The following is a 21,528-nucleotide window of genomic DNA, read 5'->3' as shown; positions in this document are numbered from 1 at the left end:
GTTTTAATCGTTGTTGGTTTCAAGTGAATAAACCATTAGAAAACTGTTTAAAGTTACAGAGGTCTAACTATTTTTTGAAGGCAGGCCACTGTTAAAGTCAGATTTGAATCTTTCATGAAACACCTGAATGGTGTTTTGTAAATGCTGGAAGTCATATAAAGAAGGCTAAAAGGTGATGGAAGATGTCAGCCTTGAAACTGGATCGTGACGAAACAGAAAGAACCTTAGCACATGTGAAAATGTATATTTTACATAAGTGTACAGCTAAGTCATTGAAGGCTTTATGAGATGTCTTATTGGTTTTGGAAGCTTTAATACATTTATTTTCACAATAGCTTCAGAAAGAAAATGGTCTGACAGACTACAGGATTAAGCCATTTACTAATCTCTTTTAGGGGTTTGTTACTAAAATATATGTGTGATAATTTAAATCCATAAATAAGCAACAGTAAATGTTTAAAGCAGAGCAGATTCCTTTATTTAAGCATCTATTTCGATGATGTAGAGCAGTGTTTTTCATCCCTGGTCCCTCAAACACACTGCCCTGCATGGTGTAGATGTTTCTCTGCTTTAACACACCTGACTCAGATGATTGTAGTCCAACAATAGCCTGTTAATCTGCATTCAATTGAAATCAGATGTGCTGAAGCATGCAGACGTGTGCTTTGAAGACCAGGGTTTAAAAAACACTGATGTAGAGTTATGTTTTATAGTTGTTTTTATTGAAAAAATTTAATGTCTGAGCAGAAACAGAAACCAGATCAGAATCAGAATCAGCTTTATTGCCAAGTTCGTACATACAAATAAGGAATTTGCCTCCAGTACACTTTGCTCATTTGTTCTGTTTTTGTATTACAGAATATACAAATTTACAATTTACAATATACACATATCTAATAAAAAGGTGCATTTGTAACATCTGTATGCTGTTGTTTTGTACTTTATTGAATGTTCATCAGAGAAACAGCCTGGGGGAAGAAACTGTCTTTGTGGTGGCTGGTTTTAGTGAACAGTGCTCTGTAGTGGCGGCCTGAAGGTAAAGCTCTAAACAGTTTATGTGCAGGGTGTGTGGGGTCTGCAGAGATTTTAGCAGCTGTTTTCTTGACCCTAGACCTGTATAAGTCCTGGATGGAGGGAAGGTCAGTCCTGATTATTCGTTGCAGTCTGGACCTGTCCTGTTTTGTGGATGAGCCAAACCACACTGAGATGGATGAAGACAGGACAGACTGAATGATGGCAGTGTAGAAGATGACCAGCAGCTCCTGTGGAAGGTTGAACTTCTTGAGTTGCCTCAGGAAGTACAGTCTCTGCTGGGCCTTCTTCCGAACAGTGTCTATGTGGAAAGACCATCTCAGGTCCTCAGAGATGGTGGTTCCTAAGAACCTGAAGTGGTCCACGGCCGATACAGTGTTGTTGAGGATGGTGAGGTGGGTGTATGGGGGTGGTGTTCTCCGAAAGTCCACCACCATTTCCACAGTCTTGAGTGGGTTCAGTTCAAGATAGTTCTGACTGCACCAGTGTACCAGCCGATCCACCTGCTGTCTGTATGCAGACTCATAACCGTCCTGGATCAGTCCAATGACAGTGGTGTCGTCTGCAAACTTAAGGAGTTTCACGGACGAGTCCGATGAGGTGCAGTCATTTGTATAGAGGGAGAAGATGAGTGGCGATAGAACACACCCCTGGGGGGCACCAGTACTTATTGATCTGGATCGGGAGAAGATGCTCCCCAGTCTCACCTGCTGCTGTCGGTCTGTCAGGAAGCTGTTGATCCACTGACAGGTGGAGGCTGGGACGTTGAGCTGGGTGAGCTTCTGGTGGAGGATGTCTGGTATGATGGTGTTGAAGGCCGAGCTGAAGTCTACAAACAGGATCCTGGCGTACATTCCTGTGTGGTCGAGGTGTTGCAGGATGAAGTGTAGACCTAAGTTAACAGCATCATCTGCCGACCTGTTTGCTCGGTAAGCAAACTGCAGGGGGTCCAGCAGGGGGCCTGTGATGTCTTTCAGGTGCTTCAACACCAGCCGCTCAAAGGATTTCATGACCACAGATGTCAGGGCTACAGGCCTGTAGTCATTTAATTCTAGGATGGAGGATTTCTAGGGCACTGGGATGATGGTGGATCGTTTGAGGCAGGAGGGGATCTCACATTTCTCCAGTGACTTGTTGAAGATCCTTGTGAAGATCGGAGCGAGTTGATTTGCACAGGCTTTCAGGTATGATGGGGAGACGTTATCAGGTCCTCCAGCTTTCTTTGTTTTCATGCGCTGAAAGAGCCTGTTTACCTCTTCTTCGGAGATCTTTAGTGCAGGCAGAGGATCTGAAGGTGGGGGGTTGGTTGCTTTATGGGAGGAATTTGTTCCTGAATGGGATGTAGAGGAGATGATTTGAGGTGTGAATTGCTTCTTGTCATGTCTGCAGTAGAAGCCATTCAGGCGGTTGGCCAGGAGATGACTCTGTTCAGGATGGGTGGAGGGGCTCTTGTAGGCAGTCAGGTTTCTCAGACCGGTCCATACAGCTGAAGTGTCACCAGTAGAAAGGCTGTTCTTAAGCTTCTCACTGTAGCTTCTCTTAGCTGCTTTGATCTCCTTTGTTAGTTTGTTCCTGGCCTGCCTGTACCGCACCCAATCTCCACTGCGGTGAGCTTCTTCCTTGTCCCTGCGCAGGTTCCTGAGGTGTGGAGTAAACCATGGCTTGTTATTCCCAAAGTGCAGAAGGTCTTGGTCTGCACACACATGTCCTCACAGAAACTGATGTATGATGTCACCACATCAGTTAGTTGGTTTAGGTCAGTGGCTGAAGTTTCAAAAACAGTCCAGTCTGTGCATTCAAAGCAGGCCTGTAGCGTCTGCTTTGATTCCTCAGTCCACTTCTTAACAGTGTGAACCACGGGTTTGGAAGCTCTTAGTCTCTGTCTGTAGGTTGGGATGAGGTGGATTAGATAATGATCCGAAAAACCCAGAGCAGCCCTGGTAACAGCATGATATGAGTCCTTTAAAGCTGTGTAACAATGGTCCAGTGTGTTTTTGCCTCTGGTGGGACACTTAATATGCTGTCTGCATTTGGGGAGTTCATTGGAGAGGTTTGCGCTGTTAAAATCTCCCAGTATTATGATGAAAGAGTTCGTGTATTTTTTCTCCAGGTCTGTAATCAGCTCAGCAAGATGTTTTTCCGCAGCAGAAGTGCAGCCATGCGGTGGAAAATATGAGCCAATTATTATAAACGAGATGAGGAACTAATAGAGTAAAATTTGTGATTTATATATTTTTTTACATTTATACTGGAGGTTTTTTTTTCTTTCTTACTTTTCACAGCATTTGGTAGATAGATGTTTGCATAAATGTAAAGGCACCGTAAACAGTAGAAGTGAATGAAACATTTGGATCCAGTCAGCAGCGTCCCGTCTGACCTTTAGGACTTATTGTACCTAAACCCAGTACAGTGAACTGACTGGTTTCTGCTCTGTCCTGTAAGGTTCTGTACGAAGACAGTCAAATGGTGACCCTGACGGCCCCCTATGTTTCCGGCTTCCTGGCCTTCAGGGAAACCCCTTTCCTTCTGGAGGCGCTGCAGCGACTGAAGACCAGCCAGCCTACACTCATGCCCCAGGTCTGTGTCTAGAGATGAAAGCATAGATGCGTCCACCTACAGCTACTGCACCAGTCTCATATTCTCATTGACTAGTTTTTCTTTATTTTTCTAGATTCATGCTGAGGACCTTCAGACTATGAATAAATTTGCATGTAATTATGTAGTGAGCAAGTAAATAATTTAGATTGTTCTAAGGAGCCAGCTTTTGCTCCGACAGCTTTGTACACTTAACATGATCTAAGTTAGCTTTATTGTTTTTCATTTAACAGGTGTGCCTTGTAAGTTCTTAGATATTGCAATGTGTTGCCTTCTTAATGTGGTTAAGACAGTCAGTTATGTTGCAGACGTAGGGGTGGCCGAGAGAGTGAATAGCCCAGGTCGACTACTGCTCCAAGTCAAGGTTGTTTAACAGGTTTTGGTTTAGTGCAGGAGTCCAGATGGGTTCCTTCATACAGTAGTTTCTATGTCTTCAACGCCAATCAAAAATGCAGAGAGCAAAGAAAAGGCTTAGAGAAAAAAAACTACTCGTCTTTGTCTCTGCCTTGTGTTAACGTTGATTCCTCCTGCAACTATGTATGTGCTCTTTATCAGACAGATGGTTGATGCTTCTTAAAGCCTGCGGCCTTGAGGGTGACCGTTGAAGCGAGCAACTTTGCCAATCAGTCTGTCAGATTTTCTTTCACCCTCAGTTTACTTGAGTTGTCTGCACAGAGTCGTGACCTCAACCTCACAGAACACCTTCGGCATGAACTAGAGTGGAGGCTGCCAGCCAGGCCTTCGCGTTGGGCGACCAACATTACTGTCTGACCTCGCAAATGTGAAATGTCAAATCTGTTCTAGCTGCAAAGGATTGTAATGTAGTGTAGGTCTGGATAACACAAGCACCCTGCTTAATCAAGAAGGAATGTTTAAAGCTGTCTTAAAAGCAGACAAGGTGTTTGTCTCACCAACCGAACTGGAAGCTGGTTCCATAGACTAAAAGCTTTTTCTCCCAGTCCTCAGTTAGAAACTCTAGGAACCAAGCCTGGTCATTCCTCTTCTTTCATTATAGAAAAGAGGAGGAAGTATACATTTTATTCTGGGTTCAACAGGGAGCCCTGAGGTGTGTCCTTGAACTTGTTTTAAAATGATCACCTTCAGCTCTGCCAGGTTTACGCACAGATAAACCCATTTCAGTTCACTTTATGCAGCCTCTAATTAAGACCCACATTACCAAGGTTCAGCTCGGTTCACTTCAAACACATTAGATCAACTAGAGCTTCTATGACAAAGCTCCTCAGTTCTCCATATCACTGTTACTCCATGTGTCGTCTCTGAGTCATCCCCTCCCACTCACTTCTGTTTATCACAGCCCACATGCCTCCCCGTCTTCTTCCCCCGTCGTCTCGCCGTACCCACACACACAAATGTGCTGAAACCGTCACAGTTTCGAACACAACACACACACATTCAGAAACGCTGGTTTATCCAGACTGACATTTAGTTTTGGGAACACACACAGTCCCTGCCCCGTTTATCCGCAGCCTTTGAAAGGACATTTCCTTATTGGTCACAATTCCCAGCAGAAAAATGGCTGCAGAGTCATCTTTGACCTCAAGCATTCACTGGTGTGTTGAGACGGTGACATCTCTCCTAACATGTCTGGTTTTTCCAACAAAGGTTGCACTTAGGTCACAAATTTAAAAAAAACAGGGAATTTTTAATAAAGATTTAAAGTAAATCTCAAACTGCCTTTCAGGCCATAGGTGATGAATGAAGGTTTTTTTTCTTTGTGTTTTTAGTTGTAGCTTTATCATTCCAGTTGAACTGATATATGTATTAAATGGTCTGCATCCTTTCAACAGGTGGTGTTTGTGGATGGGAATGGTCTCTTCCACTACAGAGGTGTGTGAGTACATCTTCACTGATGTTTGTATGGACTTTAAAAGGATATTTGAAGCTACCGCCTTGTTAATTCCTATTAAATCTCTACAGTTTTGGTCCTAAATACTGTTGCACAAAAGTTTGTCTTTTGAGTGAGATCAGACATTTAGGATAATTAATTCAATGGATTTTTTACTAGCTGAATTCAATCCTGGTGTTGCAGTTGTTGGTACCCCTAACAACCCTATATATCAGTGGTTCCCAATCAGGGCTGTCAACAAGTCTACATAAGAACAGTTAAATGTTTTCTCCAAATATATTTTTAAAGGAGTTATATTAGTAAAATCTGTTTTCTGTCCTATAAAAAACGTGTGAAGGACATGCGTCTGGGACATTAAAAGGATCTGGGTACTTCGATGAGGTGAGACTAAGATTGAGATTTTTAGCAACAAACACTCGCATAAAAACAAAGGATGAATATGTGAAAAGGAACCTGAACTTGTTTTTCATCCAAAGACACAGATTTAACCTCTCCATGGCCATCTCAGTCCTCAGACTTAAATCATATAGAAAACCAGTGAGGAATGGTGAAAAAATCCCTCTCTCTGTATGCTCCTACCTTGTGAAATGTTAGACATCCATGGGAAGCTTTTGATGACTATTTAAAGTTGGCCAATTCTGGTCTTTATTTAGTCCAGAGAAATATGTAGAAAATGTCACTTTTTTTTTTTTTTTTTTGGCCAGTAGGTCCTCGCCAAAATCATCCTAAACAAAGACGTTGAAAGCCAGACATGGTTAGCGCATTTCATCACACCCAACCACTACGTGGTTGCTTTTCACCCTTTTCATCAACAATTTCACATTGTTTAGACGGAGAGCAGCCTTGTATTTTCTCTTTTTATTTCTATGAGAATCTGTTCAGGGGCAAGTGCTGTTTTAATGGCAAACATAAAGAAGTATTGACAGCAGGGGCTTCCAATACAAAATTGTTGCACTGATTTTATTAAAAACTTACTAAACAATTACTTCTCGGTATTTTTCAGCCATTGAATAAATAGGCTCAAATTAATGGTTGGATTTTTACAGGCTTGTCAGTGTGATATCATAATGCTGAAGTTAATTTTGACATCATTTTTACACATTTTACACATCTCGACCAAGGCTGCCACTAAATCTTCAGTTTTAATTATTGAATATTTTCCCTTCTCAAACTTCTTAAAAGTAAAACTTATTTTTTTTCTGTGAGCATACCTACAAATTTTCAAATTTTACTCTGAGAAAAACCAAAAATGTTGTTGGATTTGTTGCAGAGTTCGGTCTGGCGTGTCATCTTGGGGTGCTGTCGGGTCTTCCCTGTGTGGGCGTGGCTAAGAACCTGCTGCAGGTGCAGGGGGTGTTTAAAGACGAGGAGCACCAATCACAAGTGAGACCACCAAAAGACTTTCACTCATGTAATAAGTTTTAATGATCATGAATGTTCGAAAATTTGACACCCATTTTTTTTTTTTTCTTTGACCAAAGAAAATCTGTGTTGTAGCAGAGTTGTTTAAAAGTGACCCTGTTTTTGGAATTAAAAATAAATTCCCAAATATAAGAAACCATCAGAGGTTACAGTAAATTCCTGCAAAAAATCACCAATGTAATATTTGCTTGGAATTTTTTATGGGCTTTATGTTGTCTGAAATGAGGAAAAATATCTTGAGAGCAGGTCTCTAATTCAGATTAATAAATGTGCCTGTTATTGAGGACTAAACACGCATGCCTTTTTTCTGTGAACGTGTTTCAGTTATAAAACAGCTGCTTTCATAAAAAGAAAAGCTTCAAATTAAGCAATCACAGCTGCTTCATATATTCTCTCTATTAGCCGAGTTCATTGGCTTCTCATTTAAAAGGGCTCCCCACCTCGACTGAAGTCTGAAGACTAATTATTAAGTTTTCAAAGAGTAATTTTCACTTTTTTTTTTCACTTTTCACTTGTTGCTCACTTTAAATGTCATAGAAGGGTGAAGCAAAGGACAAGAGTTGGTTTTGGTGTGTTTTCTCAGCTCGCGTATCAACCTACATCCACAGGTTTGTTTTCTGGAAGAGTGTTTATGTTCTGCTTTGACAGTGTGACGAGCCCTTGTTGTGTAGCTAATGCAAATGAGATGCCCTGAATACAAATCAAGCTGGAACAAATACCTTTTGGTCCAAGTGTGCTACTGGGACTGCAAAACCTGGATGTGATTAATATGCAAATGTTCACTTTGTTCCAGTCTGGAGCCTCTGTGACCTAGAGAAGGAAGAACAAGTACAAATTAAAGTCAAAAACGAACCTGATAAACAAACATTCTGTTGCAGTCTAAGAATGACATATATCAATAGTAGGGCTGTAACGGCACATGTATTCGCACCAAAAATATCTGATACAGCCTTGTCGCTTCAGTACGAGCGTGTACCAAATAAATATAGGTGGGCCAAACCGAAACTTTGTCAGTGTATGCATTTTTCAACAGCAATAAGGAATGTAGCTCACTCTGAAATTAAGTGAAGCACACGCCTGAAACAGCATCAAGCTGAATGTTAACATCACAGAAACTGGAGAAAAATCAGATAAAGCCCAAATCCAGCTGCCTGCAGCATTAAACCAGCCCAAAACACAGCACAACATAGGAGATGAGACAACATACTGGTACTGTTGTTTCCCAACAGCTGCACTTTTATGGTGCATTCAAGTACATCTTTGACAGTGGATTGTCTAAGTATTAAAACGAAGTGATTTAAACCTCTTTATCCTCAAATATTCAACCTTCTTATAACAAAATATATACACCCCTAGCGTGTGTGTGTGTGTGTGTGTATATATAAAATACATATACACTGCTCAAAAAAATAAAGGGAACACTGAAATAACACATCCTAGATCTGATGAATGAAATATTCTCATTGAATACTTTGTTCTGTGCATAGTTGAATCTGCTGACAACAAAATCACACAAAAATCATCAATCCGCCAACTCCTGGACAGTCTGTAGTGCAACGTGACGTTGGTGGATGGAGCGAGACATGATGTCCCAGATGTGCTCAATTGGATTCAGGTCTGGGGAACGGGCGGGCCAGTCCATAGCTTCAGTGTCTTCATCTTGCAGGAACTGCTGACAGACTACAGTCACATGAGGTCTAGCATTGCCCTACAGGGCCAACCGCACCAACATATGGTCTCACAAGGGGTCTGAGGATCTCATCTCGGTACCTAATGGCAGTCAGGTTACCTCTGGCGAGCACATGGAGGACCATGCGGCCCTCCAAAGAAATACCACCCCACACCATTACTGACCCACTGCCAAACCGGTCATGCTGAAGGATGTTGCAGGCAGCAGATCGCTCTCCATGGTGTCTCCAGACTCTGTCACGTCTGTCACATGTGCTCAGTGTGAACCTGCTTTCATCTGTGAAGAGCACAGGGCACCAGTGGCAAATTTGCCAATCCTGGTGTTCTCTGGCAAATACAAAGCGTCCTCCACGGTGTTGGGCTGTGAGCACAACCCCCATTTGTAGACGTCGCGCCCTCATACCATCCTCATGGAGTCAGTTTCTAACCGTTTGTGCAGGCACATGCACATTTGTGGCCTGCTGGAGGTCATTTTGCAGGGCTCTGGCAGTGCTCCTCCTGTTCCTCCTTGTACAAAGGTGGAGGTAGTGGTCCTGCTGCTGGGTTGTTGCCCTCCTACGGCCTCCTCCACGTCTCCTGGTGTACTGGCCTGTCTCCTGGTAGCGCCTCCAGGCTTCGGACACTACGCTGACAGACAGCAAACCATGCCACAGCTCACATTAATGTGCCATCCTGGATGAGCTGCACTACCTGAGCCACTTGTGTTGGTTGTAGAGTCCGTCTCATGCTACCACGAGTGTGAAAGCACCACCAACATTCAAAAGTGACCAAAACATCAGCCAGAAAGCATAGGTACTGAGAAGTGGTCTGTGGTCCCCACCTGCAGAACCACTCCTTTATTGAGTGCTTCTTGCTAATCGCCAAAGATTTCCCCCTGTTGTCTATTCCATTTGAACAACAACATGTGAAATTGATCGTCAATCAGTGTTGCTTCCTAAGTGGACAGTTTGATTTCACAGAAATTTGATTTACTTGGAGTTATATTGTGTTGTTTAAGTGTTCCCTAATAAGTTTATTTATATAGCGCCAATTCACAACACATGTCGTCTCAAGGCACTTCACAAAGGGCCTGGAATGGAATAGGGTTGTTGGGGAGGTAAGAATAAACTACTGAGTGTTAGTTTGGCCATTTTAGAATGGGCTATGTGTAGGGGTACTAGATAAAATAATAAACTGACAAGGTTTGTCCATCTAGAGCCCACTGGTGGCCATTGTTATACAAAAAACCACAAGGATTGAGTGTACCTGTCTCTGTCTGACTGATTATAACCATTGGAAAAGAGAAGGGGTTGCACAGGTAGCAGAAATGGATATATATAAATATATATTAAAGTTCGTGATCTTTGTCTAAAGCCCCTTTTTTATGCAAGTACTGTTGCATACAAATGTGTTTTTTTTTTTTTGTCACGTTATAACCTCCAATATATTGAATTTTGAGTTTTTTATAATGGACTGGCTAAAAGTGTTGCATAATTTTTAAGTTTTGCAAATCAAAATCTGAAAATTGGGGAGTGCATTTGTATTCAGGCCCACTGAGCCAACCACCTTTTGCTGCAGGTCTTTTGGGGTATGTTCCTCTAGCTTTTCCCAGCTAGAGAATGAGATTTGTGTCCATTTCTTTTTTGCAAAATAAGTCTGATTGGATGGAGAGCATCTGTGAATTTCAATTTACAAGTCTTTCCACAGATTCTCAGTTAGATTTGGACCTAACGGGGCCATTCTAACACATGATTTAATCGAACCTATTTCATTGTAGCTCTGGTTGTTAAGGGGCATTTTCCAGCTGGAAGGTGAACCTCTGCATTAGTGTTAAGTCTTTTGCAGCCTCTAACTTGTTTTCCTCTAAGATTGCGCTGTATTTAACTTGATCAATTTTCCCAATAATGCTAACCAGCTTCCTTGTCCCTGCTGAAGAAAAACATCCCCACAGCATGAGGCTACCACCACGGTGTCATGGTGTTTTTAGGTAATGTGCAGTGTTTAGATTTCTGCTAAATATAAAGTTTTCAATATAAGACAAAAAGTTATATTTCCACAGCATGTTCTTTGACATTGCATGTCCCCTACATTGCTTGTGGCAAACTGCAAACAGGACTACTTATGGCTTTCTTTTAACAATGGACATCTTCTCGCCTCTTTTCCATCAAGGCCAAATTTGAGGGGTGCATAAATAATAGTTTTTCCATCAGTAGATTTCCCCACCTCAGCTGTAGATCTCTGAAGCTCCTCCAGTTCTAACCCCCCCCCCCCCCCCCCCCCCCCCCTTGTCATTTTCAGACAATGGATTGAGCAGTGCTCTGTGCGACGTTCAAAGTTTGACATGTTGTTGTTTAACGTAACTCTTTTAAACTTCCTCATAATTTTATCCTGGACATGTCTGCTTTGTTACTTGGTCTTCATGATGTTGTTGGTTTATTAATGTGCTCAAACCTCTGAGGCCTGAATACGTTTACAGGGGACTGTATTTAACACTTTGTTCTATAAGTTTTTAAAAACTGAAAATCCGTCTGACATTTGATCCACTGCTGATTCAATTAGGATGCGACACACTCTGCTCATGCCTAAAACACTCTTCATGTAGCATTGTAACATTCTAATTGAATTCTCTGAAGGAGTATCTCTATGTCCCTCAATTAGTGTTGGTGGCTTTGGCATCAGAAATAACAACTCGTCTCCGACACAGGGAGGAATCTGATCTTTATCTACACAGATCAGTCTCGCCAGAGGATAAAGTCACACAAATCCACCCGTTCATCTGTCCAAATACTAGCTTGTCTTTTATTGCCAGTATCAAGTAGCATTGGTGTAATATATCCATGCCACATCTCTGGGCTCAGGCTTTCAAGTTTGATTCAGTTTCTGTGTGAAATTTTAGAGCTCGCTTCCCATCCATATCTTTCTAATTGTTGCTCCCTGGGGGTCTGACTAATTTGTCTACAGGCACGTACTGAATTGCGATGCTTCACAAAAACTGCAGCTTTGCCGATTTGAGGAGTTTACGGAAAATTAGTGGTGGAATAATATGTGAAACTCAAGCCTTAACGGGCTCCTTTCCAGATCACGGAAAGAAACTGAATGAGCCATTATGGGATCTCTAGAACACAGATACACATGTAAAAAGCTATGTTGCACATTATCGGACAACATTAAGATGTGTCCGATAATGTCCCCAATACATAGAAATACTTCATTGAAACTATGCAGCTACACATCTCAGCCTACAAAATGAATTAAAGTAAAAATATAGCGGGAAAGAGTTGAAAAGTTCAACAAATCTTTATTTATTCAAACAATCTTCAATGCTGCGATTTTTACACCACAGAATATTTTTTTTCAAGAATCTTTGGGATCATTCAAATGTTTTGGGAAACTTTCATTTGGGTCTTTATTTTCCTTTTTGTGCAGAAAGTGGGTTTTCAGGGTTTCTAGCAAGTGAGGCCTGTGGGTGGTGCTTAAGGGTTTGTGTTTGACCTCCTGGATGAGTACTCAGTGTGCTCTTGGAGTAATTGTGGTAGGCCAGCCTGGCCTGGGAAGGTTCACCACTGTCTCGATTTGTGGATAATAGCTCTTATTAAAGTCTCAAAGCCTTGTGTGACATAAATCAAAACCAGAAGAAATTTGTAAGCAGGCAAATGCTTTTTCAGGCCACTGTTTCTCTTCTCCAAATCTTGGGTCTCCCTTGAGGCCGACCTAATTGAAAGCTCTCCCAGGAAGATGTCCCAAGAGCATCCTGACATGATAGCCAACCTCCTTGAGTTGGGTTCTTTTAGTGGAGAGAAGTGACTACATTCATCAGTTACTATGTGAAGGAGCTTCTCACCTTCACAGTAACCATTTGGAGGAATGATCATGATCAGATCATGATTATAAGAAACAAAGGCTTGGGATATATCACTCTATGTAATGGTTTGATATATGAGTTTCACTTTCTGAGATGACTGGCAAAAGATATTGCACTGTACAAAATATTCAAATTTTTGTAGATGTATCTGTTGAAACAAATGAGACATAACAATATTTAGTGGTTTCAGATCATATAGCAAAAGCATTGATAGTGAAAGATGCAGAAATTTTCCAGGAGCAAACAAAGGTGCACATTAGCTGTTCTTTATGCAGTGCAAACCACATTAACAGCCTAAAGTGTCCATTATCCAGCATGCATAAGTCTTATTCAAATATCAGTTATAGTTGCATGATTGCAGTGTCTTATCCTGCTTTCCAATTATTTGCAGCTGCCTGTGATGTGTCTGTGCTAGAGCAAATGCCTTTCCCTGAGCTGACCCTGAGGCCAAAGATAATAGACCTGAAAGTTTCAAGAAGTGTCGCATCTAGACATTTTTGTCTCCTTACTTCCTGAGCCTTTAGTTTATCCTTCTTTGCCTTTTATCGCTTCCCCATTTTCCTCTTTACATTTTTATCTTTTTCTCTCTTCTTTCCCCTAGTTTATAACCTGGCTGTAATTAAAACTAGTGTGTTATTGATGACCAGCTCTGTGTTTCTGACTTCTGTTCTGTTCTGGCGTTTGTCCTGCTCTGGAGTCGGAGGAACCAGGGCACTATATATCTCACACACGGTTGGACTTGTCCCAACTCGGATTGGACGCTCCGCCCTCCTGCCTCCTCCCGCTGGCTGCTTGCTGTAATCACTCATAGCAGAGCAGACACTTTATCCATCACTGAGGCTAAATTCCCTTCATCGTTCTGACCCATAACACACAGTGCACCTGTCAACAGCAGCCCGCATCACTACGGCTGACTTTGCATGATCTCTTTGACTGTTTGAGCAAAACTTTAGCTGGAGCAGAGATTGTATTTAGGGTCCAAGATTCTGATTTTTTTTTTAATCCTTTTAATGAAAACATGACAAATACTTGACATATTTTTTTCTAAGGGTCTTTATTAGTTTTTTTCTTTAATTTTGAAACAGAAGATGTTGCTTTTGCAGAGTTCATTTAAGTCAGTTAGTAAATGACTTTGATTTTATCTCCAGAATAATTTATATATTTCATTTAAAACTCAAAAGTAAGCAGGAAGCACAGTATTTATTAGCAAAATAAAAAGGAAACAGTCAGTCATTTTCTACCACTTATTCCATAGTGGGTCACGGGGAAGCTGGTGCTTATCTCCAGCAGTCTACGGGCGGGAGGCGGGGTACACCCTGGACAGGTCGCCAGTCCATCGCAGGGCAACACAGAGACGCACAGGACAAACAACCACACACACACACTCATTCATACACCTAAGGGCAATTTAGAGAGACCAATTAACCTAATGGGGAGGAAGCCGGAGTACCCAGTGAAAACCCATGCATGCACAGGGAGAACATGCAAACTCCATGTAGAAAGAGCCCCAGCCAGGAATTGAACCCAGGACCTTCTTGCTGGAAGGCAGCAGTGCTACCAACAGTACAAGCTATAAAGTATCTGAATGTATACCTAAAAATGTATTTTATATGTTTATTTTCTTTATTTGTATTTGTTGGGACATATACTAGTATTTAGGTGTTAAGTTGTCACAGAAAGATGATCAATATCCTATTTAGTAAAGTAAGTTTAGTTTGTCTTTATCGACTTTCTCCGATTTAAAACCAAAAAGAGCTTCAAAATTAATTTACATTCAACTATAATGTCTTTCATAAAGATAAAAACTGCTGCAGCTGCGGAAAGAAACGTAACATAAAACAAGAATAGTCATTTAGAGTTTGGTTTTCTTGGTATTTACATTTAATTATATAAGCAACAGAGCTGTTGCATTTCACGATTTGTTTTTGTGGTTTTCTGTACCGCAGGTCTTATCATGATCTTTTTCAGATAACATTATTGCCTTGGCCCACATATGACTCAATATTTTAGCAACTTTATATTTAAAAGGGAATATTTTGTTAAATTTCACAAACATGGCTTTATTATAAACTCACCAAAATGTTTAGAAGTTTGTCCAGAATATCTGCTGAAATTATTTTTAGACTAAAATATTGATGTGACTGTTTATTTCCAGCTTTACTTATTCATTTTTTACATTTATTTATTTGAGGTGCTGGTCATTTCACCCATTCTTTCTTTGTAGCTTTGATCATTTGGATTCAGTTCATTTTTAGAGCTGTAATGCATAACAAATCTCAGGCCAAGGCCCTTTACACATGTAATCAGACCAATCCAATCAAAAAGTCAGATTTGGATGCAACATTCCAATCAATCCTAGTTGGAATATGGTGGATTTAGGTTTAGTTTTCAATACAAATTGATAAAACATTTTCAGTCCAAGGAAGCCCCACTAATTGCATCAAGAAGTTGACGTTGCAGGAAAAAGATAAGAGCCACACAAGAAATGTATAGATTGTTTAGACTTTTACATTTTTTTAATGAGAGGCAAGTAAGGGGAAACAAACAAAAACGGGTCAAACTGTTTTTTCGTTTCTGACCTCTTTCACTATCATGTCACAGTAGGGATGGAAAAAAAAGTTTAAGTATGGTGGTGCAGTTGGTAGCACTGTTGCCTTGCAGCAAGAAGGTCCTGGGTTTGACTCCCGGTCATGGGTCTTTCTGTATGGAGCTTGCATGTTCTCCCTGTGCATGCGTGGGTTCTCTCTGGGTACTCTGGCTTCCTTCCATGGTCCAAAAACATGACTGCTATCTCTAAATTGCCCTTAGGTCTGAATGAGTTTCTGTGTTTTGCCCTGTGTTTGACTGGTGACTTCCCCAGGGTGTACCCTGCTGCTCGTCTGTAGAGATAGGCACCTGCTCCCCCAGTGACCCAGTATGGAATAAGTGGTATAGAAGATGAATAAAGGAACTTTAAGGGATATGATTTTTTTTTTTCCAAAGCTCTGTAAGTAACCAAGTTTGAGTCACTTTTGACCATGTTTTGTCATTTTACTGCTTTTAGCAGGAATAAATGGGATTGGAGATTGTCACACAGGGCAAACTCATGTTTTTCTGTTATCAGATGTTGGAGCCTGGTTTCAGCTAGACATAAAAGTCAGGTCAGTTGGAGGTTACAGAAAAAGAGTCCGGAGAGTGTCATTCCTCATCCTTTCTGATTTAACGGTTTGTTTCACTTCGCAGCTATTTTTTTGTGTCTTGTTGTACATGTCTATTGACTTTGATTTATGTGTCTTTGCCTCTGCAGATTGCTGCTCTGCAAAAAGGAGGAGACAGCTTCCCACTCACCGTCGCCTCGGGCAAAGTGCTCGGAAAGGTGCATCAGAGGACAAACAAACAAAAAAATGAAAACTTTCATCTAAAGTGGTGCTTTGTTACGGCCTTACTTCAAAGCATAGCCACCCTGCCAAAAGCCAAATTGTTTTAGGTAGGATCACGGTTGTGGAGAGATGAATGCTGAAAGGTTACAGGAAATATTTGTCTTTTCAGGCACTGCGAAGCTGCGATAAGAGCTCCAAGCCGGTATATGTCTCCGTGGGTCACAAGATCAGCTTGGATAAAGCTGTCCGTCTTACACACTCGTGCTGCCGCTACCGGGTACCTGAGCCCATCAGACAGGTACACTACACACAAACACACACTCTGCAGGAGTTCATCAGGTCAGTTTAACACCTCAGAGCAACATGCAATGCTGTAAGCAAGCTGAACTGCTCAGTTGTGCAGCAGAACGCACGTTTTGCTCATTTCTTGTGTAACGGCGTGCTGCTGTGAAGGGAGGCGGTGTGAGCATCACGCTGTGCAGAGCTTGTCAGTAACGGGGCCATTGGAGGATGGTAGAAGAGGAGCGATCATGTGTGCAAACATCCCCAAAACCGTGTGGATCTTGTACACTCCATTACAAATACACAGAATGTACAAACACTTTGAGACAATAAGATCCCACATTACAGGGATAAGTGTAACATGATGCTGAGAATTATTCTGGTTCCAAGGCTGATGGATTGTCACATTTCAGCCCTGAACCAGTAACTTACTGGAATAAATGAACTATTCAAAACTATTCTATGTTATTGAATGGGACTGTAGCTCTGAACAACGCTTTTACCTTTGCCTTTTTGACAAAAGAGGAAATACTCTGGACATACTTGCCATGTTTTGGCTGTTTTAAGCTTCCAGTAGCAGCTCATTGTTTTGATCTTAAGCCATGATTATTCAGGAGAGCCTCTGCAGCGAGGGGAGAAGCTAAGTGTTTCTGCAGTGCTGCTTTGTAAAGTTTTGAAGTTGGGGCAACGAAGGCTCAGGTGGTAAGGATTTGTCTTGTAACCAGTAGGTTGCAAAGCCCCGCTCCGTTCGTCTCAGTTGTTGTGTCCTTGGGCAAGACACTTTACCCGCCTTGCCTGTTGGTGGTGGTCAGACCCCGGGGACACAGACTGTACTGTGGCTTGTGACTGGGGCTACAGTGTAGCCTACCACTCTGTGTGTAAATGGGTGGATGACTGATTGTGGTGTTAAGCACTTTGGTGTTCTTGTACTTAAAATAAAGGGCTATACGAGTGCAGGCCATTTACCACTTGTGTGCCAACTTGTGGAGATGAAAGTAGCTCTGTATTGTTTTTGACACAAATGATGAAATAATTGTTTAGAATTTGTTTGAATCACTTATGTCAAAATATCGATTATATTGACAACCATCTATCATATACTAATCATATATCCTTAACAGTGGGCATGAGGTGCCAATTCAGTTTATTTCAGTTTATTTATATTTTGCCATTTAACAAATGTGTTCTCAAGGCAATTTAAAACAGGAGGCTTCAATTATAAAAAAAAATATGTTGTCGATGCTAAAATGCTCAATCTTTGTATCGTCCGACCAAAGTCCAAGGTTCCAGTTAAAGTAGAGTCTAGGTGACTAGAAGATGCCACGTTTTGCTGCAGTGAGGACCTTCATTACCATCCTGCTCTCTGGGTGTGCAAAAAATCTGTCTCCTAGTGGCCAGTGACTAGAAGAAACGGGCATTTATATCATCTCATAGTGATAAACCAGGGAAATTGGAAGTTGTGGTTATTAATTACATGTGTTGTGAATTGGCGCTATATAAGTAAACTGAATTAATTAAACGTTCAGAAAACTCATATTAACTTGAAAAAGTAAAGCATAATAAAGAATATGATACAGTTCATTATTTGATTACAGTTAGGTTAATAATTAACTGTTTGATTTCAATGTACTAACATTATCAGTTGAATTTTTCAAAATTACACTTCTGCAGTGAAAGATGGACTTATTTATTTTTCCAGGGGAGACGACAAATGTATCTCTCTGTTTTATCTCAAACGCTGCTCCATTTTCAGCAATATATACGGTTTTGTACTCAGGTTTTAAGTGTTTCATCCTAAGTTTCACAATTTATACACACTATTATTAAAATGTCCAAATCTAAACCGACTCATCAGCTGTGGGATTTGTTTTTAAATGGCAACAAGAAGATTGTGATGAGTGAACTTAAAATGAATGTCTGTCTACTGGTGGGTATTAGGATGCCTATGATTTTTTTTATTTTTTACTCCTACTTTCTTCATGCTGCCAAGTTCAAAAGCGAGACAGTCTCCTGCCCAATGCATGCTGGGACCCTTACAATGTTGTACGAGCATAAAATGAGCCATAATGGTTTTGGCTAGATTTAGCCAAAAACACAAACTGTTAACATACCGAGTTTTAATAAAAATAACCTCCAAACTACTGTTTGGACAGCCTGAGGGGGTGGCCCTCAGGCTGTTTTTTTTTTTTTTTTGCCACTAGGCTGCGCTGTGCTTCTGCTGTTTTCATAGAGGAGACACGAACTGAAGCAGGCATACAACACATCTCAGTCTCATGCTGGGCTTTTTTTCCAAGGGGAGTTGGAGTAGTAAAGTCCCCCCACCACCAGAATGACAGTGTTTATTTCCTCCAATGTGTGGACATCACTAAGAGTCAGGGACACTTTCATCTTCCTCCATCCAACCACCAGCGGCCCCCTCTTCAACCTATTCATGTCCAGCTGTTTTTCTCTCTGACGCACACATTTGTTCTGTCTTATGCCTCTGTTCTTACGGATGTCAAAGAAAAAAAACGCCAGAACAGATTCAAATAAGACGAGTGCCGAGGTCACACTCGAGTTTAAGTCACATTTCTGTTCCTTTGCAGTTTCAAAGCTCAGTCACAACACTTCAATAGAAAATACTGAAATGTTAGAATAAAAGAAACAAGCAGAGAGACCTCTTGTGTGCTGATGCTTACTTTTATATATCTTTATGTTGTCAGATATTGTGTTGTGGTTCATCACAAGGTTATGCACAGCAGAGCCCTGTAGGTTGTCGAAGCATGATGCACATTAAGTCAGTAAAGATCGAGCAGACCCTGCTTGTTGCTGCTGTTCCAGTGATGTATAAAAGGAATAAAAGGCTTTTTATGGTGAAACATTCTTGTGCCTGAATAGTTCGTAAAGCCAGATGTTTTTCTTGAGTGATCTTTAGATATTCATGTGGGTTTGAAAGCATTACTAGGAGGACTGGCATTTATTTTTAGTTTTAGTAAATGTCTCCCAACTGTTCATTTGGCTGAAATCTGTGACTAAGATGGCCAAAGAGTAAACCACGCATCATTTCATTCTCATCCAACTGGGGAGCCTTTCATTCCTCCACTAAAGCGTTTGCATTTGTTAGTTTGCTTTTGTTTACAAATGGTTTCTTAAAATAATTCTTTTGATATTCTTACCCAATAAAAACACTTAAAAATGATTTTAGAAGTTGTTAATACATTTTTTTCAAGAGATGTTCCAATCCAGTTAAGCGAAATCCGATGGCAATATTTTACGATCCAAACATTGACTGTTGTTTTAGCGTATGTTGTTGCATAAGCTAATATACTTAAACTATTGGCACTGTCAGCTCTACTACTAATGTTTGTGCCCATATCTTTGGTTGCATTCATAGTTACAAGATAATAGTTATCCATAATTATATAATAATTCTCAGAATTATTCTTTCATGCCTGTAACCATATTCCTGTCAGCTAAATCTCAACTGAACTCTAGAAATGGGGACTACATTGATTAAAACTGTACGGTAGCTTCAAAAAAACTGCTGCTGTCGACTGTGGTCATTTGGGGGGTAAAATGATGCTAAAGCTGCCTGTAAAAAAAATATGTGGCATTAGTGGGGTTTAACAAACTTTTCTGCTGTGAACATTTATTAATTATTCACGAGCAGAGGTGGTGTTATATCGTATGATCAAACAGCTCTGTAACAAAGAAGTTTGCTATTTTTAGTGACTGAATGCAGTCAAGAACAAATTTTGAACATTTTTAAACAGTTTTTTAACAACTTTTATTAGAGATTTGCACCTTCTCAGTTGCCAGGAAGCCGTTAGTTCCAGCAGCACCATTTGATTTGAGCATTCCAGCGCTAGGATTGCATTCAGCCTGCAAGGCATCGTTGAAATCTGCAGGGGAAGCTTCAGCTGCATTTCTGGGTCTACCATCAGCCCAGCTAACACCTTGCATGCTGGCTACAGTCTCCACTCTGCTTTGACATACAGTGATCTGCATACTTGGGGAGTAAATTTTTTTTGGGGGGGGGGGGAATTTTAGCTTTTATTGTTATTCTTTAGATAAACATTTTTAACCCAATCAATTCAGAAATAGCGTTGCACAAAAACAGCCGTCCATCCATCCGTCCACAATTTTACTGTCCATCCATTTGTTTATTTAACCTAAATCCATCTGTCTGTCTGTAAAGTAGGAATTACGCCTTAAAAATTGGAATTAACATTGTTTTAAGACATTTTTAGCTTGTGTCTTTAAAAAAATGGCTGGGTAAATTTCATCAAGAAAAGACAAATCGTTTATCCTCAAATGCTATTATTTGAATAATCATATTTTATCAAGCTTGTAAAGAGGTGATGTTTCTTCTTTGCATTAAATATATTTCACATTCAGAATGATTTTAATAGCAGCAAAAAAAAAAAAAGAGTAAAGTCTATTCTGGAGCTTTATATTTTTTGTTTTTTCTCTGTCTGTCTCTCCTCTGTCTAATAAACTCCTCTCACCCAAGAACGAGATAAACCTGACCCTCCACGGCGTGAGGGATTCAGAAAGTTGAAAGGGAAAGATGACATCATGGTTTGAGTCTGCAGTGAAGGCTGATGGGTGAATGCACTGCAGCAGAATCTTATAGAGGAAACCACCGAAAACACTCACTCACACACTCGCAGGGAGCCAATTCACACCCCGTCTCAGTTGTGCTCCCCCACCCCATTAAATTCTCACACCGCCTCAGCGTCTCACGCTCGAACATGTGAGGGACGTTAAAGATGAACAGACATCTGCCTCGGCCCGTCCTCTGCAGTCATCATGGCAGCGAGAGTAACAAGCAGAGGGCAGACAGGGGAAGCTCACATGTCAGATCTAAAGTGATGAATCTAATCTCCCTGTGAGTTTGTGTCGCAGAACGTCTCAGAACCCGGCAGCATCTCGGCATCAACTGATGTTATGTTGCCATCATGTGAGGCACGACTCACTTACCAGGTGATTTGTGAATGTAATTAGCCAAGCTGACGTCAAGCCTGGTGTGTTGTTACTATAGATAACATTATAGTGGCAGATTTACTACAGGCCTCAAAAAAACACAAGGTAATCAATGGTTTTTTTTTATCAGTAAGGAGCCGTCTGTGTGCTACCTGAATATGTTTTTCTATAACATATAGCTGCACAACTCCTTTACAAGCTGAGAGTTTTTTAGGCTTTTAAAGCAATTTAGGTTTAATATCTCACCAGAACTACATATGATGAACTTTACTAAATAAAAATGTTTGTTTCAGGCCAATTCACTCCTTCGCTGATTCATACCCCTTTCTCATTTAAACAATTGTGTGAGAGTTCTTTTTGTTTTTGTTGGAGGTATAAATATTAGAAATGCTCAAATCTTACGTACACTGCTGATTAAAATCTTAAGGCTGGGATAAACGTTAGAAGTTGCTCATGATCCAGCATTTCAGCTGTTG

At 40.8% G+C, this 21,528-nt stretch overlaps 1 protein-coding gene and 1 long non-coding RNA gene across 4 annotated transcripts in view; one reads left to right on the top strand and one right to left on the bottom strand.

Annotated features, from left to right (window-relative positions):
- Positions 1-21,528, top strand: part of LOC124868773 (endonuclease V-like) — an 80,183-nt gene that overhangs the window by 3,810 nt on the left and 54,845 nt on the right. For all 3 annotated transcript variants that reach the window (XM_047366346.1, XM_047366347.1, XM_047366348.1), the window contains exons 3-7: positions 3,475-3,609; positions 5,436-5,475; positions 6,765-6,877; positions 15,733-15,801; positions 15,975-16,103. In XM_047366346.1, the coding sequence (XP_047222302.1) occupies positions 3,475-3,609; positions 5,436-5,475; positions 6,765-6,877; positions 15,733-15,801; positions 15,975-16,103 (486 nt within the window). The remainder of the gene's footprint in view (positions 1-3,474; positions 3,610-5,435; positions 5,476-6,764; positions 6,878-15,732; positions 15,802-15,974; positions 16,104-21,528) is intronic.
- The window catches only part of LOC124868774, a 32,478-nt gene that overhangs the window by 1,529 nt on the left and 9,421 nt on the right, over positions 1-21,528 (bottom strand). Inside the window, exon 2 of the long non-coding RNA XR_007038379.1 lies at positions 7,636-7,726. This is a non-coding gene — a long non-coding RNA (uncharacterized LOC124868774). The remainder of the gene's footprint in view (positions 1-7,635; positions 7,727-21,528) is intronic.

This window comes from Girardinichthys multiradiatus, chromosome 5, assembly GCF_021462225.1.
Source record: "Girardinichthys multiradiatus isolate DD_20200921_A chromosome 5, DD_fGirMul_XY1, whole genome shotgun sequence".
Classification (NCBI taxonomy): Eukaryota; Metazoa; Chordata; class Actinopteri; order Cyprinodontiformes; family Goodeidae; genus Girardinichthys; species Girardinichthys multiradiatus.
Note: the sequence above shows the minus strand (reverse complement) of the source record. Positions and strands in the feature narration are given on the sequence as shown.